General features: G+C 43.9%; 1 protein-coding gene across 1 annotated transcript; it reads right to left on the reverse strand.

Annotated features, from left to right (window-relative positions):
* Window positions 1-11,583: 11,583 nt before the first annotated feature.
* Window positions 11,584-19,128, reverse strand: LOC118316603 (tumor necrosis factor receptor superfamily member 14-like). The gene is made up of 10 exons (XM_047330931.1): window positions 18,973-19,128; window positions 17,334-17,476; window positions 15,977-16,073; window positions 15,602-15,727; window positions 15,066-15,218; window positions 13,952-14,039; window positions 13,671-13,846; window positions 13,551-13,582; window positions 12,926-12,986; window positions 11,584-12,421 (listed from the first exon to the last, which is right to left on the reverse strand). The coding sequence occupies exons 2-10, from the start codon at window positions 17,454-17,456 to the stop codon at window positions 12,417-12,419; spliced, it is 861 nt and encodes a 286-aa protein (XP_047186887.1). The 5' UTR covers window positions 17,457-17,476; window positions 18,973-19,128; the 3' UTR covers window positions 11,584-12,416.
* Window positions 19,129-20,601: the final 1,473 nt, after the last annotated feature.

Genomic DNA, 20,601 nt, shown 5'->3' on the forward strand with positions numbered 1-20,601 from the left:
CACACACACACACACACACACACACACACACACACACACACACACACACACACACACACACACACACACACACACACACACACACACACACACACAGAAGAAGAATACACTGCTGTCTCACCTGCTACTGTTCCCTCTGTCGTATCCATCATGTTCTCGCCTTCTCTTCCAGCTGCGTTTCGCTTTTGGGTGAATATGAGATTATTTTATAATGTTAAATAATTGAATTACTAAAGCCAAGTTCACACTTCACGACCTCCAGAGTCGTACTGTGGGTCAGCTGTGCAGTCCACACTACATGACTTGTTGTCTTGTGACCGGGAGTCTTGCAGGCGTTGTGAGTTCATACTACAGGACTGGCTGGTGACATGGAGTCACACAGAAACCCCAGACTAGTACACACAAACGCAAACATGGGTTTAGATACTGTCACAGCTCTCCAAATACCTGTACACACAATAGCATCGCTACAATATTGGTTCCAAAGGTGTCCGTTCAAATGAGTCTGAGTGATCTTACAAGAGGCGTCGGCGAGCCTCTCTAATCGCGTCTTGTGAAAGTTCACTCAGCCATTGGCGACTGCTGATCGATCCCATCAGGGGCTTTTGTCAGCGAGTTGCAAAAATTGTCAACGGTGGAAAATTGTGTAGTGTGAACAAGGCTTAAGATGAAAAAAGTATTATCCTCCACCACAGTGCACACACACATAGAAGATACAGTGTGAAAAGGAGAGTAACAGACATACCTCTGTGGGAATCGCTGCATTTCTCATTTTGCCTGTAACAAATGTAAAAACAATGAAAAACTTCCTGATCAATGACGTCGTCACTTGAGAAAACATTCTTTGACAACACTCAGATCTTACCAAATAGACATCCTTTTTTTTTCATCCAGAAAAAGTAAATTACTGTTAGAGACACACAAATTAATAAAAAAGACACTACAATGGCGACCACAATAGTTGAATCGTAGTCTTTTCCACATTCAGCATCAGTCGACACAGTTCCAGGTTTTATCAGCTGAAGGTTTTGTGATTCACATCTGGAACGACAGGGACATTTTCACAGGAACATGCACAGATACCACAGGTTCACTGCACCTGTAAGAAACCAGGCGTGTCCATGTCTGACGGGACTCTTCACTTACTGTGTGTGTGGTTGACAAGATGTAGATGTCCCATTTGAAAAAGTCCCATCACTGCAGTCAGAGCACTCAGTGTCTGTGAGGGCTGTTCCTGTACAACACAAATTATATACACTTACTAGCACATATCATATTATGAAGGGGTCAAACTACAATCTACATTAAAACTACTAAAAATCTACATAGAAGGAACAAGATTCGTCCGTCCGTCCGTCCGCTCTCTCTCTCTCTCTCTCTCTCTCTCTCTCTCTCTCTCTCTCTCTCTCTCTCTCTCTCTCTCTCTCTCTCTCTCTCTCTCTCTCTCTCTCTCTCTCTCTCTCTCTCTCTCTCTCTCTCTCTCTCTCTCTCTCTCTCTCTCTCTCTCTCTCTCTCTCGGCTGAACCAGTTTTGCACACAGTTCCTATCAGTGTGGCAGGTCCCTCATCTTCACCATATACAACAAACTCTCTACAGCTATGGTGATGTTGCCATAGGAACAACAACTTTCCTCACTGGACACAGAAGATGAGAAGGCTGCTGTCTGTGACTCTAACCTCTGACAACACATCCACCTGTTTCTGTTTTGCCAGCGTGTTCCATCTGATCGCTGGTGTTTGGGCAGATATCAGTAAACAGGGCACACCCACGACTGAAATGTCCCTGACATCAACAAATGCCAAGTTCAACTTTGTGCTCAGTGATGCATGAAAAACATTTTTGGCTTCAACCATTTGGCAACAATTAAATCCCTCTGGTTCCCAGACTGACCAGAGTTATCTCTATAGAGAGGTGTTGTGAGATCTTTGTTTCTGTTGGACAGAAAGCAATCACTCATGAAAACTGCAGGTACGGCAGTATTTACATTCACGCAACTTACCACATGACAAGGACTGCTGTAATATCCCAGTATTGAGGAAAATTGTAATATTTAAAAAAATTAATTATTGTAAGTGTTAAAAGTACATACGATAATATCTGGACAATGAATCCAGCTTCATGATAGTATCCCATTATTCCCTAAATTAATCTATTATTATTGTATTTTTATTAGTTAACTATTATTAAATCTTTAATGTTAAAGTCAGCTCCAGAAAACAAACCTTTATGTATGATGTACTGTCCTGGTTGACATCTTTTGTGTCTCAGTGCTTCCACACAGCGGCTCCCTCTCCGGTCTATACAGTAGAATCCTTCTAGAGGTTCACAAACTGTATCTGATGTTGTTGTGCACAAACTGTTTATCTTCAGTCCAGAACCTGTCAACACACATAGAGGTTACATATATAAATACAAAAGTCCTGTTCTTTAATATACTAGAGGACAACTGGCATCTCATCAGATGTATCACAAACCTACATTTCTGCATCTTCAGAGACACTGTCAAACCCCTGTGAAACAGCATCTTGCAGTAATATGCCTGCTTACTGATTTTAAATCTACAGTGAATGTACCTGAACCGCAGCTGGCACAGGGAAAACACTCTCTAAGTCCATTGGAATGAGTCATGAAGGAGGTCCTGTTAACACAGGGCAAACAGGAAGTGCTCCTGTACTCTGTGCAGTCCGTTTTCACACGTTTCCCTGTTGAAAGGAACACAACTTAATTTTATGAAAACATGAAATTCTGAAGCCAAAGTTCTATTTACATTTTTCTTCACTGACCCATTACACGACACAAACTGCACCAACAATGGAAGCAAGACTGACTCCACAGTCAGTCGACACATGGTGGATTAAGGTAAGTGTGGTTGATCGTTCAGCTGGATCTTACCAGGCGGACACAGAGGACAGCATTCATCCCCTATCGGATACTCTGTCTCTGGATGACAGGTCAGAGTGTTCCCACTGAAGACGTTGATCAAAAATATCTGTGAAGAATAAGAGTTTTGTCTCAGTGAAGCTTGGTTGACATGTTGACATTGTAAAGAGCAGGTGTGAATTACTCGGGCAAGAGAGAAGAGAGGAGAGAAGAGAAGAGGAGAAGAGAGGAGAGAGGTTTTGGTTTTCAAAGGCCCTTTATTGAGACATTAAACAAACAAATTAAATGATTGTGACCTCAACATTTTGAGGGTAAACAGCAAAAAGGAAAAATTTCAAAAATTAACAAATAACTCCCCGCCCTCCCCCACAGAGCACAAAGCTCCCCCAACAGCCCACATCCGGCTGAAGGCCAGCACATCACCCATCATCTCAAAGTAGGTGTGTTCCACCCGCAGTCTGGCTTTCAACAGTCCTTTCAGAACCGGCAAGGGTTCCACACTGCCCACGTTCTGGGCCCGGTTCCAACGTGTCAGCCATATGGCCAATTTTGCAGAACCAGATAAATAGTTTAAAAGAGTGTGCACAGTCTTTTTCTTGGCACAGTATTTTGGGCCAAAAATAAATAACGAAAAGGAAAAAACCTCCCCAAGCCCTTGGAACCACACCTTCAACAAATCAAACATTGGCAACAGACGAGGACACTGAACAAACAGGTGAACCAATGTCTCAGAGTGTGAACAGAAGATACAGCCCTCCCCTAGCTCCGGATCAAGGTGTGCTCTGTATCTGTTCGTAGCTATCGCCCCATGCACAATCCTCCACTGGAGGTCTGCTGTCCGCTTTTCAACAGGCAGCTTGTACAGGGACCGCCAGCTGCCTTTCGGGGAAATGTCTGGGCCGAAAAACTCAGTCCACCTCGGCTCCTCTATCCCTGCCAGAGAGTTAAAAAACAAGGTCTTTACACAGGCCTGATAGAGGGTCTTCTTCCCTGCATCCTGAAATGTGTCCAGGTGAGGGGTTGTGAAGGACAGCAGCTGGTTCCCTCCCTCCTGCCACTCCCCCACAGCCGGGGTGATGGACAGGGAAGGGAACCTGTACTCACACCCCTCACTCCACTGGTCACACAGGGTGTGGTCTTCAGCCAGTGCTCTCAAGGATGGTGGCAGAGCAGCACAGACTTCCTCCACCACTCTGTGGACCAGCCTGGCAGAGGTGATGTTGCTGGTCTCCCTCAGTCTGTTGACTGACGCCGCCGTCATCCTCATCAGATGGCCTAGTTTTGTACATCCAGCTTCTCTGAGGTTGGCTTGGAGGCTGGCAGACTGCAGCGTCCGGGTCCTGAGGAAGTTGCTGAAGAACAACGGTTCTTCAAACACCCACAGGCCCGGAGTCTCATTGACGTTATGTGTAACCTGGAAAATCTCCCATGCCTCCAGCACAGATGAGTAGAACGGCCTCAGCCCTGTCAGGTCCACGTTCCCAGGTTGTAGGAGGAAGAGGTGCTTGTCATAGCCCAAACGTCCAGCTCTCCTCAGCAGCAATCGGGCTGTGTCGCACCACCTCGGGACACAGTTGAAAAGCAGTTGTTGTGCTGACTGTAGTCTGAACGATGCGATTCTTGCCTGGATGTTTATTAGTCCCTGTCCTCCTTCAGCCACAGGCAGGTAGAGGGCAGCTGCTCGGATCCAGTGCTTACCTGACCAGAAAAAGTCCCCGATGGATCTCTGAACATCCTCTATCAGGCCTCTCGGTGGCGTCAGGGCAATAAGTTTGTGCCAAAGGGTCGAGGCAACCAAGCTATTGACCACCAGAGCTCTTCCCCTATAGGACAGCTGGGGTAGCAACCATTTCCATTTAGACAACCGAGCACACACTTTCTCCTTCACTCCCACCCAGTTCTTCTTTTGAAAACCCTCTGAACCCAAAAACACTCCTAACACTTTCAACCCCTCCTGCCCCCACTCAAGCCCCCCAGGCAGACTAGGCATCACCTGATCCCTCCCCTGTCCTACCCACAAGGCTTCACTTTTGGCCCAGTTGACCCGTGCAGACGACGCTCGCTCATATAGCGACAGGGTGTCCTGCACATTCTGAACATCCTGCTGGTTGGAAACCAGGATGTTCACATCGTCTGGATAGACTGAAAGAGCCGGATAATCATGGTCGAGTCCGAATGACCCAGGCACGGTGAGCCCACTGAGTCGCTTCCTCAACATACACAACAGTGGCTCAATAGCGAGACTGTACAGCTGACCTGAGAGAGGACAGCCCTGCCTGATACCTCGCTTTACAGGGATTGGCCGACTCAGCCCTGCCCCCATCTTCGCCAAACATTGTGCATCACGGTACAATACACCAACCCAAGCCAGAACCCCATCCCCAATACCAAACGCCTTCAGTGCAGAAAACAAATATGAGTGATCAACCCTATCAAAAGCTTTCTCTTGATCTAAAGAAACAATGCCAACACTTAAATTATGATATTTACATAAATCAATTACATCACACATAAGAAAAATATTGTCCATAATTGTTCTGTCAGGAATGCAATAAGTTTGGTCCGAGTGTACAACTATTTCCAGAATGTTTTTGAGTCTATTTGATAAAGCTCTTGAGAGGAGTTTGTAGTCTGTGCAGAGGAGAGAAACTGGCCTCCAGTTCTTTAGTAAGGCCAGGTCTCCCTTCTTTGGCAGCAGAGACAGCACAGCTCGCTGACAGGAAACAGGAAGTGATCCTGTCCTGAGGCATTCCGTTAAAACGCTGTGAAAATCAGCTCCCAGAGAGTTCCAAAATTGTTTAAAGAAGTCAGAGGAGAGACCATCAATCCCAGGTGCCTTTCCGGAAGACATCTGATGGACAGCAGTTGTTAATTCCTCCATTGTCAGGTCAGAGTCGAGAGCAGCTTTCTCTCCCTGGTTGAGCTGTGGAAGCCCCTCCAGGAGCTCCTCACGGCACTCCTTGCTGCATTCTTCCGCCCCAAAGAGATTGGCATAGAAACCCACTGCATGGCTCCTCATCTCTCCTGGACTGGTGGTCACTCTGCCTCCTGGAAACTGAAGGCAGGTCATCTGCTTCCTCTGAGCCGCTGACCTTTCTAGATTAAAAAAGAAGGAGGTGGGGGCGTCCATGTCCTTGAGCTGAAGGAAGCGAGACCTTACTAGAGCTCCCTTCACTCTCTCCTGCAGAAAGGAGCTCAACGCCAACCTCTTCTCCTTCAACAGGTGACCTGTTGAGGGGTCTGGATTATTGTGCAACCCCTCTTCAATGTCTTTAATGGTGGTTTCAAGCTCCTGAACCACGGCCTTGATTCTAGCAGTCGAATGGGAGGTGTACTGCTGGTAAAAAACACAAATCTGTGCTTTACCCACCTCCCACCACATCTTCAGAGAACTAACATTTGCTTTCTCAGCCCTCCACTTTTGCCAAAAGCATTCAAAGCTCTGACAGAAAGTACTGTCCTGCAGGAGCTTATTGTTGAAAAACCAGTGGGATTTGACCCTGTTGCCTGGTGAGATGACCAACTCTACACTAATGAAGTGGTGGTCAGTGAAACCTACTGGACTGATATTGCTGTGTTCTAGTCTTGAGCTGAGGCTTAGAGAGATGTAAATCCTGTCATGTCTTGCTGCACTCACCCTGTTATTGCTGACCCTCACCCATGTGTCCTGCCTGGATTGCGGATGTGTCACTCTCCATGCATCTAACAGATCTAAGTCTGTGATGAGGCTGTTGAGGCTCTGAGCTGACTGTGGGTGGGGTTCCTCACTTGTCCTGTCAATGGTGAAATCCGTGGTGCAGTTAAAGTCTCCACCGATGATGAGCTGATCCTGCTGGAAATTCCTCAGCTCATTTCTTAGGAGTGTGAAAAGGCTGACTCTCTCTGTTCCCTGATTTGGAGCGTAAATATTAACAAAACAAAAAACTGAGCTTTCTACTTCTGCTTTGACAATAAGCAGACGGCCCTTCACCACTTCAGTAGAAGATAGGAGAGTTAGCCCTGCAGATGCTTTGAACAGCACAGCTACTCCTGCACTGAAGTTGGTGCCATGGCTAAGGACCCTGGGACCTTCCCACCAAAGACCCCAGTCGGTCTCGTCTGCTGGAGTAGTATTTGTCTCCTGTAAGAACAACACATCTGTATTTTTTAGTGTTGAAAATTCAGCAATTAGAGCCCTTTTCTGTCTGTCTCTCCCTCCATTGATGTTTAAAGATCCTATCTTAAGGCTCCGCATAAAGAGGTCAGAAAAGAGGAAACAAGTTGAAACGAGGAGAGAACAGTATATAGAAGAAAACACCATGTGATGCATGATCATTCTACTTCCTGGTCTTTCTTACAGGTCGAACCATTGACACCTTCCTCTAAGCTAGGATATGCTTTTTAAGTCAGAAGCGTTTCTTTTCATCCAACAGATCAAACCCGACCACCCTTTTCAGTATACTGACAGATCTTATGAATTTATCAATATCACTTAAGTAATCACTCACTTTCACTGATTTCTTGAATGTCTCATCTAGAAAATTGTTGATTTCCTCTAGTGAATAGAGATCAGTGCTCCTGACAGGAGTTTCACCAATAGATTTTGTGTCTGACAGCGAGTCATCCTCCATGTCATCTCCCTGAGCTGGTGCCTGGCTAGTGGGTCCCCCCTGTTCTTCACTGGTGATCACACCGTGCTCTCTGTCTGCTTCTTCAGTCCTGACTGCTGGCTGTGCTTGTGTTCTGTTCCACCTCCACCGCCTCGAGCCCACCAGGCCCACTGGGCTGGGCAGACTCGGAACCGGCTGCGTCACCCGCCGCTGCCCGGACGCGGAACCAGACGCGGAGCCAGACGCGGAGCCAGACGCCGCTTGTTTGTGCAGGCACGCATAGCGTTTATACCCACGTCTCCACACTCAAAGCAGCGGATGTGTCCGGAGCTGGCGTACACCATGTACGAGCCGTCGCCGTGCTTCACCCGGAAAGACGCGTCCAGTGTCTGTGTAGGCGAGTCAAGCCCAGCCCAGACTCACACTCTTGAAGCTGCTGGCCAGTTTGCCGAACCTCCGGAGTTCATGTTCCGACAGGTCGTTGTGAATAAACGGCGGAACCCTGGAGACGGTGATCCGTGTGGAGGGAGCGGACAGCGGGGACACCTGCACCAACAGGTCCCGGATGAACACGCCGCTCTCCACCAGGCGCTGGATGGGAGGCTCCTCCGTCAAGAACACCACCACTGCTTTGTTCATTCTGGACGCGTACGACAGTTTGTCGTGTCCCACCTGTTCCCCGACAGACAACAACACTTTCTCCACCGTCACGTTGTGATCCGGTGGGATGATCCTCGCTCCCTGCCGGAGACACGGAGGAGGCGTCTCGGGGGACGCCATTCCTCCAACACACCGACTGACTGTCGATCCCTCGGCCAACACGCAGACAACTACAGAAATAAAACTCTTACCTGATCATGCAGACAAGTTGAAGAAATACAGGGGGAAAACCAAAAACCATTCAAATCTCCACGCCACTCACACGTCCACCACTACCACTCACGCTCACACACTGGAAACGGAAGGGGAGGAGAGAGGAGAGGAGACAATGATTATGATTTTATGAGGTACAGACGGATGGATATTATATTGTATTTTATCTTCTTTAGTTAGAAACCATTCCAAACAACTCCCAATGAAAACAGTGGATTGTAAACCCTGAGACCTCGCTCATCTGTCCCAACAGACTCACCACTGAGGTGATTGTTCCTGTATCCAGCTCAAATATTCATCCTCAACTGTATAGCCAAGTATTCTGCATCTTTTAAGTTGGAGCAGTACCAGTGTTGCCCATTTACAGAATTCCTTTAAAAAGCACACTGAAAAAGATGTGGATATGGATTTTATTGTTTCTTTGATTTCTAACTGCTGGGAGATGTGAGTGAACGTGCAGCTTGTCTGAATTCTCAATATTCAGGATGTTTGACGGAAATAGTTTGAGCAAACACAAAGCGGACACTGCAGCTGACTCACAGGGAGTGGAAAAAGCAGTCGCACCCCCTCCATCCCACAGCTGGAAAGATTTTTTTTCACACCCTGCACTATTTTGGGGTCATACTCCCACTACCACTCCACTACCCCACTGACAGAAACCTGTTAGTAAATTGTGTGTATGTGGCACACATGCATCTACACCCCCTGCCTCACTATAAGAATCTATCACCTGTTACTGTTTCCATTTTTATAGTTATATAACTTTATTCATATTAAAACTATGCTATAATTATTGCCACTGTAATATATGTCCTTTATCTATGAATGTCCATAATAATATTGCATTATCGTACAACTTTGTAAAGTTGAGTTGGCTCTGAAAAAAACATTTCATTACTGATAATGATGTTTGCACTATTATCGAGCATATGACAATAAACCTTGAATCTTGAATCCATGCTCACCAAGTAGAGCTGCTGAACAGACAAACAAACAACTTTACCAACAACACAGATGCAGCCGCCAAAGATTTTCTCGTTGATTTCATTTTGAACGACAGGTTAGCAGTTTTCTTGAGCTGAAGACACCATCTCACAGAGATCTGGGCTGAGGTGAGTTGTACCATCCAAAACAGGAGGAGAACATCTGGAAACAAAGAGAATTCAGCTGTAAAAACCTCACTGACCAGTAGGTACGCTGGTTACTATGGGGTCAGGTTGACAGTGACCTGAGGCCTGAGGCCTGTACTACGAATCAGGATTTGTGATTATAGAGGTAACTTCAGTTTAACTCTGGGTTTTCTTTCCTACGAAGCTGGTTCTCTTCTCACTGGGGTAAATCACCATGGTAGCCTATGTCTTGTGTTCTGTTACAGGATGATGTACAGTATGTGACCTGTGGGCACATACAGGTTAGTCCTTTCCAGGTTGTTGTTCTGACTTGAACCAAACCTGACACTGAAAGTGACAACTGAACCACACCCACGTTTCAAGTCGTTCTCTTCCACTAAGAGCAGCATTAATAAAATCAGTTCACACCACAGACCAGTAGAACTAAACGATACATATCAACTCAACACGTCTTGTAACTTTCGGTCGACTAATCATTTCCGTGTCACTCCCGCGACATTAGAAGCTGCTGCTCTTTGCTCCTCCTGAGCGCTCACCGCTGTCTACGACTCTTTTCTCGTCTACAGAAAAGAAACGTGACACGTTCATGTCTCTTACCGTCATGGGAGTGGAAACTAACGAATTCAGACAAATACAGCGCAGTTCGTTTGTCTTCTGATGGAGTGAGAGAGAAGTCCCGAGTCTACTTTCTCACTTAGTTCGACGCAGTCGCTGCACTTCCGGGGGGGGAGGGCTGGGCGATTAATCCAGTTTTTAAAATATAACGATACATTATCAAACACGACATAGAATTATACAATATCGTGTATATCGAGATTTATGTTGCGTTAAAATAACGTTACAAGTTTCTTTCGTGGTGCCTATGTCTCCTCTGGTGCTGCGTTTCATTCGTCGTTCAACACTCACTCTTTCACTTCCCCTCAGCCCTCGGTATGACGTCACAGCAGGTCATGTTAATGTCGTAGGCGAGGGCTTTTATTTTGAAACGACCAGACACAGCAACTACCGTAAACGGTCGAAGTCTGCCTGTACTTACAGCACCAACAAGGCAAAGTGCAATCGATGCGGGAGGTTCACGGTCCTTGGGCAACACGCGCACGAAGAACAAGGACAAGCGCATGTGACCACATGTGACGACATGTGACAACATGTGACAGCATGTGACGACATGTGACAGCATGTGACGACATCTACTACGGCTCTGTTCAGTTTAAGTGTCCCAGGAAAACATAACCACCTGACAGTGAGCCATCATGTACAATAGACAAGCAGCTATGTGCAATTCAAGAATCAAATGACAGCTGATTGATTGTAGACACCAAGAGATTTATACCTGTTAAAATTGAGTTCTACAGACACCAAGTGCTGCTCCTTGTGAGAACTGTTGGCTTCCTCTGTAATATTCTGGTCTCGACCTCACTACAAGTGCCTTGACATGATGTATTTTAGGATTTGGCGCTAAACAAGTAAAATTGAGTTGAAATTGAATTGAACCAGTACTTCTACTGTGATGTAGTGCCTTTTTGTCAATCTATGTAATGTGAGTAGCACGTGTGGTCCACGTGTTTCTTGCTCTGTAATGTTATGTCCAGGCCTCCTGACGACCCCCTGAGCTTTCTTTGCAAGCCCTATCTGGTCTACTTCTTGCATTGTACAAACAAATGTGAAACCAGAGGTTCTTTCTGAAGTACACGACGGTCCTATATAAGTCTACGTTTTACGCAGTATGAACAGTTTTCCTTTGGCTGGATGCTCTCCAAGCTCTGCAGTGCTTGAATCGATGCTGGTCTTTCTGTAATAAACCTTTGTATACAATCAAGACGGTGTCGGCGGACTTCTCTTACACACACATATATATATACATATATACACACATATATATATACACACACACACATATATATACACATATATATATATAGATATATATATACACTTTTTTTAACTCCCCCTGCTTTAATTTCTTTCCCTCCCTCCCCCCACCCATGGGGAACAAAAAAAGGGAAAAAATAGGAATTAAAATTAAATTTTTGCAATGGACGTCTGATTTTCTAAGTTAAGAAGTGGGGAGTGATGGCGTCTAGAGCAGAAAATGAAGCCAAACAAAGACATGAATAGTAGTTCAGGATAGGAAAAAATTAAGTCACACAAATGTATAAATAGTATACATAGTTTTTCCTTCTTTCATGTTTCATTTTACAGAGATTTTGGGATGGTTTACCTTTTAATTTTTTTAATTCAATTTAAATATTATTCACCAACACATTTATGAATACCGTGAAGATTTCTTCCTGCCCCAGTATTCCTGCCAGGTTTTGCACATATAGTTCTTTTTGATAGCTTTAGTCTCTACTTTCCTTAATGGTATTTGTATGTAAATTATCTTATCCTTCTTTTTTCTTTATAAAGCTTCAAATCCCCCCAAAAAATCAAAAAGCAGCCTGCTGATATTTCATAACTCCCAAACAGTGAAAAACAATTGGAAAGTAAATATACTATATATTCATTGTCCATTGTAAAGAAACTGTTTTATAAAACAGAATTAACAGTGAGGAGCTTGTTCCCAACTCATCCGCTGAGGGCAACAATCTGTCCCATCATGCAACTGTTCCAGCTCTTTGTCCTTATTCATGACTGATACAGTCCAGTCTCAGTCTGATGGTCAGATCCAGCTGTGAGCTCTCTCTGCCTCCACAGAAGATCAGTAAAGTCTGAGTGTGGAGGCACGTACACCGTGACTCACTGTCAGCAGGACCTTCATGTCGCTGGAGTCATTGTGCTCCAAGTTTCATGTTCCTGACCACTTTATTCTCAGCAACATCTGAGTGAGATGATGAGCTGTGGGCAGCTTGTAGCACGGAGCGGCCTTTTTTTTTAAAGACAATGTACCAGCACATTGACTCTGCAGTGAACAGTGTTTCACTGGTTCTCCCCCAGTTGTCTCTTACACTGTGGAGAGAAATATGTTAAAAAAGCAGAAACCTGAAGATGTGTAAAGACTTCACAGAGTGATGATGTCAGCTCAGTCAGACAGTCCTCAGTCAAAGAGAAATTCAATTAGAGCCCCACCAATATATCAGTTGGCCGATGATATCGGCCGGTATGAGACTTTCACAGACATATTGGTATCAGAGTTCTTGTGCATCACTATGAAAACTTTACATTCTACGCTTTCTCTTTTTTTTTTATTCATAGTTATTTGTAATAGAGTTATAAAGTTTAACTGTAAAATATCAAGCCTCAGACACAAAAGCAACAGCTAACGGACAGTGAGGAAATATTTGTAGATTCTTACAAAACCTGTATTTCTTTAGAATCGCTTCCTTACCCTATTAAACTGTAAAATATCACACACACACACACACACACACACACACACACACACACACACACACACACACACACACACACACACACACACACACACAGAAGAAGAATACACTGCTGTCTCACCTGCTACTGTTCCCTCTGTCGTATCCATCATGTTCTCGCCTTCTCTTCCAGCTGCGTTTCGCTTTTGGGTGAATATGAGATTATTTTATAATGTTAAATAATTGAATTACTAAAGCCAAGTTCACACTTCACGACCTCCAGAGTCGTACTGTGGGTCAGCTGTGCAGTCCACACTACATGACTTGTTGTCTTGTGACCGGGAGTCTTGCAGGCGTTGTGAGTTCATACTACAGGACTGGCTGGTGACATGGAGTCACACAGAAACCCCAGACTAGTACACACAAACGCAAACATGGGTTTAGATACTGTCACAGCTCTCCACATACCTATACACAGAATAGCATCGCTACAATATTGGTTCCAAAGGTGACCGTTCAAATGAGTCTGAGTGATCTTACAAGAGGCGTCGGCGAGCCTCTCTAATCGCGTCTTGTGAAAGTTCACTCAGCCACTGGCGACTGCTGATCGATCCCATCAGGGACTTTGGTCGGCGAGTTGCAAAAATTGTCAACAGCTGGAATATTGTGTAGTGTGAACAAGGCTTAAGATGAACCAAATATTATCCTCCACCACAGTGCACACACACATAGAAGATACAGTGTGAAAAGGAGAGTAACAGACATACCTCTGTGGGAATAGCTGCACTTCTCATTTTGCCTGTAACAAATGAAAAAACAATGAAAAACTTCCTGATCAATGACGTCGTCACTTGAGAAAACATTCTTTGACAACACTCAGATCTTACCAAATAGACATCCTTTTTTTTTCATCCAGAAAAAGTAAATTACTGTTAAAGACACACAAATTAATAAAAAAGGCACTACAATGGCGACCACATTAGTTGAATCGTAGTCCTTTCCACATTCAGCATCAGTCGACACAGTTCCAGGTTTTATCAGCTGAAGGTTTTGTGATTCACATCTGCAACGACAGGGACATTTTCACAGGAACATGCACAGATACCACAGATTCACTGCACCTGTAAGAAACCAGGTGTGTCCATGTCTGACGGGACTCTTCACTTACTGTGTGTGTGGTTGACAAGATGTAGATGTCCCATTTGAAAAAGTCCCATCACTGCAGTCAGAGCACTCAGTGTCTGTGAGGGCTGTTCCTGTACAACACAAATTATATACACTTACTAGCACATATCATATTATGAAGGGGTCAAACTACAATCTACATTAAAACTACTAAAAATCTACATAGAAGGAACAAGATTGTGCTACCTGTCTGTCTGTCTGCCTGCCTGTCTGTCTACCTGTCTGTCTGTCTCTTTTTCTGTCGGCTGAACCAGTTTTGCCCACAGCGCTCCTATCAGTGTGGCAGGTCCCTCATCTTCACCATATACAACAAACTCTCTACAGCTATTGTGATGTTGCCATAGGAACAACAACTTTCCTCACTGGACACAGAAGATGAGAAGGCTGCTGTCTGTGACTCTAACCTCTGACAACACATCTACCTGTTTCTGTTTTGCCAGCGTGTTCCATCTGATCGCTGGTGTTTGGGCAGATATCAGTAAACAGGGCACACCGATGACTGAAATGTCCCTGACAGCAACAAATGCCAAGTTCAACTTTGTGCTCAGTGATGCATGAAAATCATTTCTGGCTTCAACCATTTGGCAACAATTAAATCCCTCTGGTTCCCAGACTGACCAGAGTTATCTCTATAGAGAGGTGTTGTGAGATCTTTGTTTCTGTTGGACAGAAAGCGATCACTCATGAAAACTGCAGGTATGGCAGTATTTACATTCACGCAACTTACCACATGACAAGGACTGCTGTAATATCCCAGTATTGAGGAAAATTGTAATATTTAACAAATGAATTATTGTAAGTCTTAAAAGTACATACGATAATATCTGGACAATGAATCCAGCTTGGTGATGTATCGTTATCATAAGGTGCAGCCCTACACATGACTAACGTTCCGGTAATAAGACAACCAACCTATCAAATGTTTCTCTAATTTAGACTGGACAAAGCCAAAGTAAAAGCCACACTAGGGAATATCTAATGTGGTATTTTGGATGTTAAACAGTATTTATTTCCCTAAATTAATTTATTATTATTTCATTTTCATTAGTTAACTATTATTAAATCTTTAATCTTAAAGTCAGCATCAGAAAACAAACCTTTATGTATGATGTACTGTCCTGGTTCACATCTTTTGTGTCTCTGTGCTCCCACACAGCGGCTCCCTCTCCAGTCTATACAGTAGAATCCTTCTAGAGGTTCACAAACTGTATCTGATGTTGTTGTGCACAAACTGTTTTTCAGTCCAGAACCTGTCAACACACATACAGGTTACATATATAAATACAAAAGTCCTGTTCTTTAATATACTAGAGAACAACTGGCATCTCATTGTCTAACTAGATATCACAATAACTAAAGATACGTTTTTGTCATCTTTAGGAAAAATGAGACAATTTATTCTCCAATTGTATCATATTTCCCGAAAGGAACAATGTCTGACTAAATATGGATCTGCAAGGGTGGAGGATAAATCTGCACGTGTATGCCACCCAGCGGGAGTTTGATCTAATTGGTAGGAAAAGAGATGGAGGGTACAACTGACATTAGCAAGGAGAGCTCAGTTCCATCTCTACTACAATATAACCTACAGAGCACACCACAGTCATCCAAGTGAATGTAAACAGAAATCTACCTGAACCACAACTCGTACAGGGAAAACACTGTCTACGCCCAGTGGGAACATCCATAAAGGTTCCGTTCACACAGGGCACACAGGAAGTACTCCAGAACTCTGTGCAGTCCATTTTCACGCGACATCCTGTTGAAAGGAAGACAATTTAATTTCATGAAAACATGAAACTATTGAATGAAAACATGCAAGTCAACGTGACACCGTTTCATTCTTACAAGTGAAGCCACAGCAAAAAGTCCAGTCTATTCACATTTTTCTTCACTGACCCATTACACAACACAAACTGCACCAACTATGGAGGCAAGACTGACTCCACAGTCAGTCGACACATGGTGGATTAAGGTAAGTGTGGTTGATCGTTCAGCTGGATCTTACCCGGCGGACACAGAGGACAGCATTCATCCCCTATCGGATACTCTGTCTCTGGATGACAGGTCAGAGTGTTCCCACTGAAGACGTTGATCAAAAATATCTGTGAAGAATAAGAGTTTCGTCTCAGTGAAGCTTGGTTGACATGTTGACATTGCAAAGAGCAGGTGAGAATTACTCGGGCAAGAGAGAAAAAGAGGGGAGAAGAGAAGAGAAGAGAGAAGAGAAGAGAGGAGAAGAGAAGAGAAGAGAGGAGAGAGAAGAGAAGAGAAGAGAAGAGAAGAGAGGAGAAGAGAGGAGAGGAGAAGAGAACAGGAGAGAGAAGGAGACAATGATTCAGATTTTATGAGCTACAGGTTTTTTGTTGATAGTTCTTGACATCATTCAAGTTGGTATTCATTAGTTAGGTCTTTGCTTGTTAGTTCATTCAGTGAAAGATGGATGGATATTATATTGTATTTTATTTTCTTTAGTTAGAAACCATTCCAAACAACTCCCAATGAAAACAGTGGATTGTAAACCCTGAGACCTCGCTCATCTGTCCCAACAGACTCACCACTGAGGTGATTGTTCCTGTATCCAGCTCAAATATTCATCCTCAAATGTATAGTCAAGTATTCTGCATCTGTTAAGTTGGAGCAGTACCAGTGTTGCCCATATAAAGAATTCCTTTAGAAAGCCCACTGAAAAAGATTATTGATTTTATTGTTTCTTTGATTTCTAACTGCTGGGAGATGTAAGTGAACTTGCAGCTTGTCTGAATTCTGAATATTCAGGATGTTTGACGGAAGTATTTTGAGCAAACACAAAGGGGACACTGCAGCTGACTCACAGGGGGTGAGCAACCACACAGATGTGGAAAAAACAGTGGCACCCCCTCCATCCCACACCTGGACAGATTTTTTTTCAATCCTGCACTATTTTGGGGTCATACTCCCACTACCACTCCACTACCCCACTGACAGAAACCTGTTAGTAGAGTGTGTGTGTGTGTGTGTGTGTGTGTGTGTGTGTGTGTGTGTGTGTGTGTTTGTGTGTGTGTGGCACACATGCATTTACACCCCCTGCCTCACTATAAGAATGTATCACCGGTCACTGTTTCCATTTTTTATAGTTATATAACTTTATTCATATTAAAACTATGCTATATTATTGCCACTGTAATATATGTCCTTTATCTATAAATGTCCATAATAATCTTGCATTATCGTACAACTTTGTAAAGTTGAGTTGGCTCTGAAGCAAAACATTTCATTACTGATAATGATGTTTGCACTATTATCGAGCATATGACAATAAACCTTGAATCTTGAAACCATGCTCACCAAGTAGAGCTGCTGAACAGACAAACAAACAACTTTACCAACAACACAGATGCAGCAGCCAAAAGTTTTCTCGTTGATTTCATTTTGAAGGACAGGTTAGCAGTTTTCTTGAGCTGAAGACACCATCTCACAGAGATCTGGGTTGAGGTGAGTTGTACCATCCAAAACAGGAGGAGAACATCTGGAAACAACAGTGACCGCCCATTTTTAGAACGGCTCTTATATAAATATATATATTTATATAAATTAATATGTAATTATATAAATTAATCACTAAACCACAAGATGAAAGCGTTGCCATAAGACATTTTTCAAGCAGTTTTTGACAGCTACAGTCTACTTGAAAACGTATGAATAGCGAATATTACCATCCATTGACTAATTACATGTTATTTTACAGTCCCCGGCCAGTAGAGGGCTCTAGGACTTTACTCAAGGGAAGTACGTATAGTCAGGTGCAGAGAGAGGGTACATGTCCGGAGGCATGAGAGGCTTTACCCCCACGTTGGGCATGTCATCATGTCATCATGTCATCATGTCATCATATCATCATATCATCATGTCGTCATGTTATCATGTCATCATGTCGTCATGTCGTCATATCATCATGTTATCATGTCATCATGTCGTCATGTTATCATGTCATCATGTCGTCATGTCGTCATATCATCATGTTATCATGTTATAATGTCGTCATGTCGTCATATCATCATGTTATCATGTCATCATGTTATCATGTCGTCATATCATCATGTTATCATGTCATCATGTCGTCATGTCGTCATGTCATCATGTCATCATGTTATCATGTCATCATGTTATCATGTCGTCATATCATCATGTTATCATGTCATCATGTCGTCATGTCGTCATGTCATCATGTCATCATGTTATCATGTCATCATGTCGTCATGTCGTCATATCATCATGTTATCATGTTATCATGTCATCATGTCGTCATGTCGTCATGTCATCATGTCATCATGTTATCATGTCATCATGTTATCATGTCGTCATATCATCATGTTATCATGTCATCATGTCGTCATGTCGTCATGTCATCATGTCATCATGTTATCATGTCATCATATCATCATGTTATCATGTTCTGCCAGCCCCCTGAATAAAGTCACTAGAAGTGGAAATGCCTGGGTGCTGATCATTGATATTCGAAGATATCACACTGCCGACGCGCCTCCTGTCGCCATCTTCATGTGCGCAGTATTAATAACCCACTTGTAACTCCATACAGACTGAGTGGTCATCAGAGATCAGCGGGTTTTGTAATAAGTACATGGCCTATGTCTTGTGTTCTGTTACAGGATGATGTACAGTATGTGACCTGTGGGCACATACAGGTTAGTCCTTTCCAGGTTGTTGTTCTGACTTGAACCAAACCTGACACTAAAAGTGACAACTGAACCACACCCACGTTTCAAGTCGTTCTCTTCCACTAAGAGCAGCATTAATAAAATCAGTTCACACCACAGACCAGTAGAACTAAACGATACATATCAACTCAACACGTCTTGTAACTTTCGGTCGACTAATCATTTCATTCATTTCTCTCCCGCGACATTAGAAGCTGCTGCTCTTTGCTCCTCCTGAGCGCTCACCGCTGTCTACGACTCTTTTCTCATCTACAGAAAAGAAACGTGACACGTTCATGTCTCTTACCGTCATGGGAGTGGAAACTAACGAATTCAGACAAATACAGCGCAGTTCGTTTGTCTTCGGAAGTCTCAGCCTACGGAGTCGCTCTATCTCCGCCTGATCAACTGTGCGTCTGTTAGTAGCGGGGGGGGGGGGGGGGGGGGGTGGATTCCCGTTGGGCCGCTTCACTTTCACTTCACTTTTGGGCCAGTCGAAAAACAACAACTGACAATTGTCCGGTTAGTTCACTTCTCTCCAAGTTCACAGCGCAGCTTCTGCCTGACCACGCCCTCAGATGGGCTGTACCATCGGAGGGAGTTCCCCCTCCTCCCACATGGAGTTGGTTGGGTCCATAGAGCCTGAAGAGGCAGGTTCAAGAGGAAGAGGTCAGTGGAGGAGGCCGCTGCCAAATGTGCCAAACTCACAGAAACGTTTTGGAGAGGACAGACCCAAGTGGCAGCTGGTAAAGACAGATGTAGGCCTAATGATTAGCAGTGTAATTATTAGGCCTACATTTGGGCTTAAATATTAGCCTATTTGTATCGCCCATAGTGAAGGGACAGATAGAGAGGATAACAGAGCAAATATCAATTAAAGTTATTTCATGTAAGATTAGATAACACACACATAGAGCAGGAGAGGTGATAGATTCTATGTGATATCCAGATATTCAGAATGGTGGTAACATTAGGCTATAGATTTACAGTAACGCTAGACAGAATTCATTGTGCCGCTGAAATGTATTACAATAAAATGATTGAATAAATAATAGGTTAAAGTTGTTTAATCAAGAGTTCCTATCTGCGGTCATGGCACACAGTGTCTATGCCCTTCTGCGTTTCTAATGCCATGTAATACAGGGGGGTCAGATGGTGAGAGAGGAGATAAAGAGACAGTATCCAGTGAGACAACAGCATCCCAGCAGAAGATCCCACAGGTACAGACAGATGCTAGTGTAGATGAGGAGACCCATCATTTTGATTATTTTGCTCATCCTCAACCACAGGATTTAGAGACTTTTTCCATTACCATCCTCAGCAACCCACAAAACATCCTCTGCTAGCTAAAGTTTTTCACAGCAAGCATGGCACCAACCGCAAGTGGCTGATATACAGTGAAAAAAAACACAATCACTGTATTGTTCTGTGTGTTTGGCATTTGCACCTGCAGCAAGTGATAGTCCTTTCATAAAGGGAGGTATGAAAACATGGAAACATGTTTATCAAGCTGAATAAAGTCACTTTAAGTGGAAATGCCTGGGTGCTGATCATTGATATACGAAGATATCACACTGCCGATTCGGCCACTGTCTCTCGCCTTGCCTACAGTATCCTACCTACGTGAAAATCCAACCTGGCAACCCCAGGCTCCCTAAGAGCTGTCAGTCAAAGTCTACAGGCTCCGCCCCCAAAGTGTAAAATGTTTCACCGCGAGCGAGAGCAGATCCTCTAGATCCTCAAGGGATTTAAATCTGCGCGTGTGAAATCACATACATCGCTCGTGAGTCATTTTTTCGTGCGCTGTATTAATGAGCCAATTCTGTCTCCATACAGGTCATTTGTCTTCCGGTCGAGTGAGAAGGAAGTCTCGCTCTTTGCACTTAGGTGGTGTTCCACGCAGTCGCTGCACTTCCGCCTCAACATTTGTGCGCCT

Source organism: Scophthalmus maximus, chromosome 3 (genome assembly GCF_022379125.1).
Source record: "Scophthalmus maximus strain ysfricsl-2021 chromosome 3, ASM2237912v1, whole genome shotgun sequence".
In the NCBI taxonomy this organism is placed as follows: Eukaryota; Metazoa; Chordata; class Actinopteri; order Pleuronectiformes; family Scophthalmidae; genus Scophthalmus; species Scophthalmus maximus.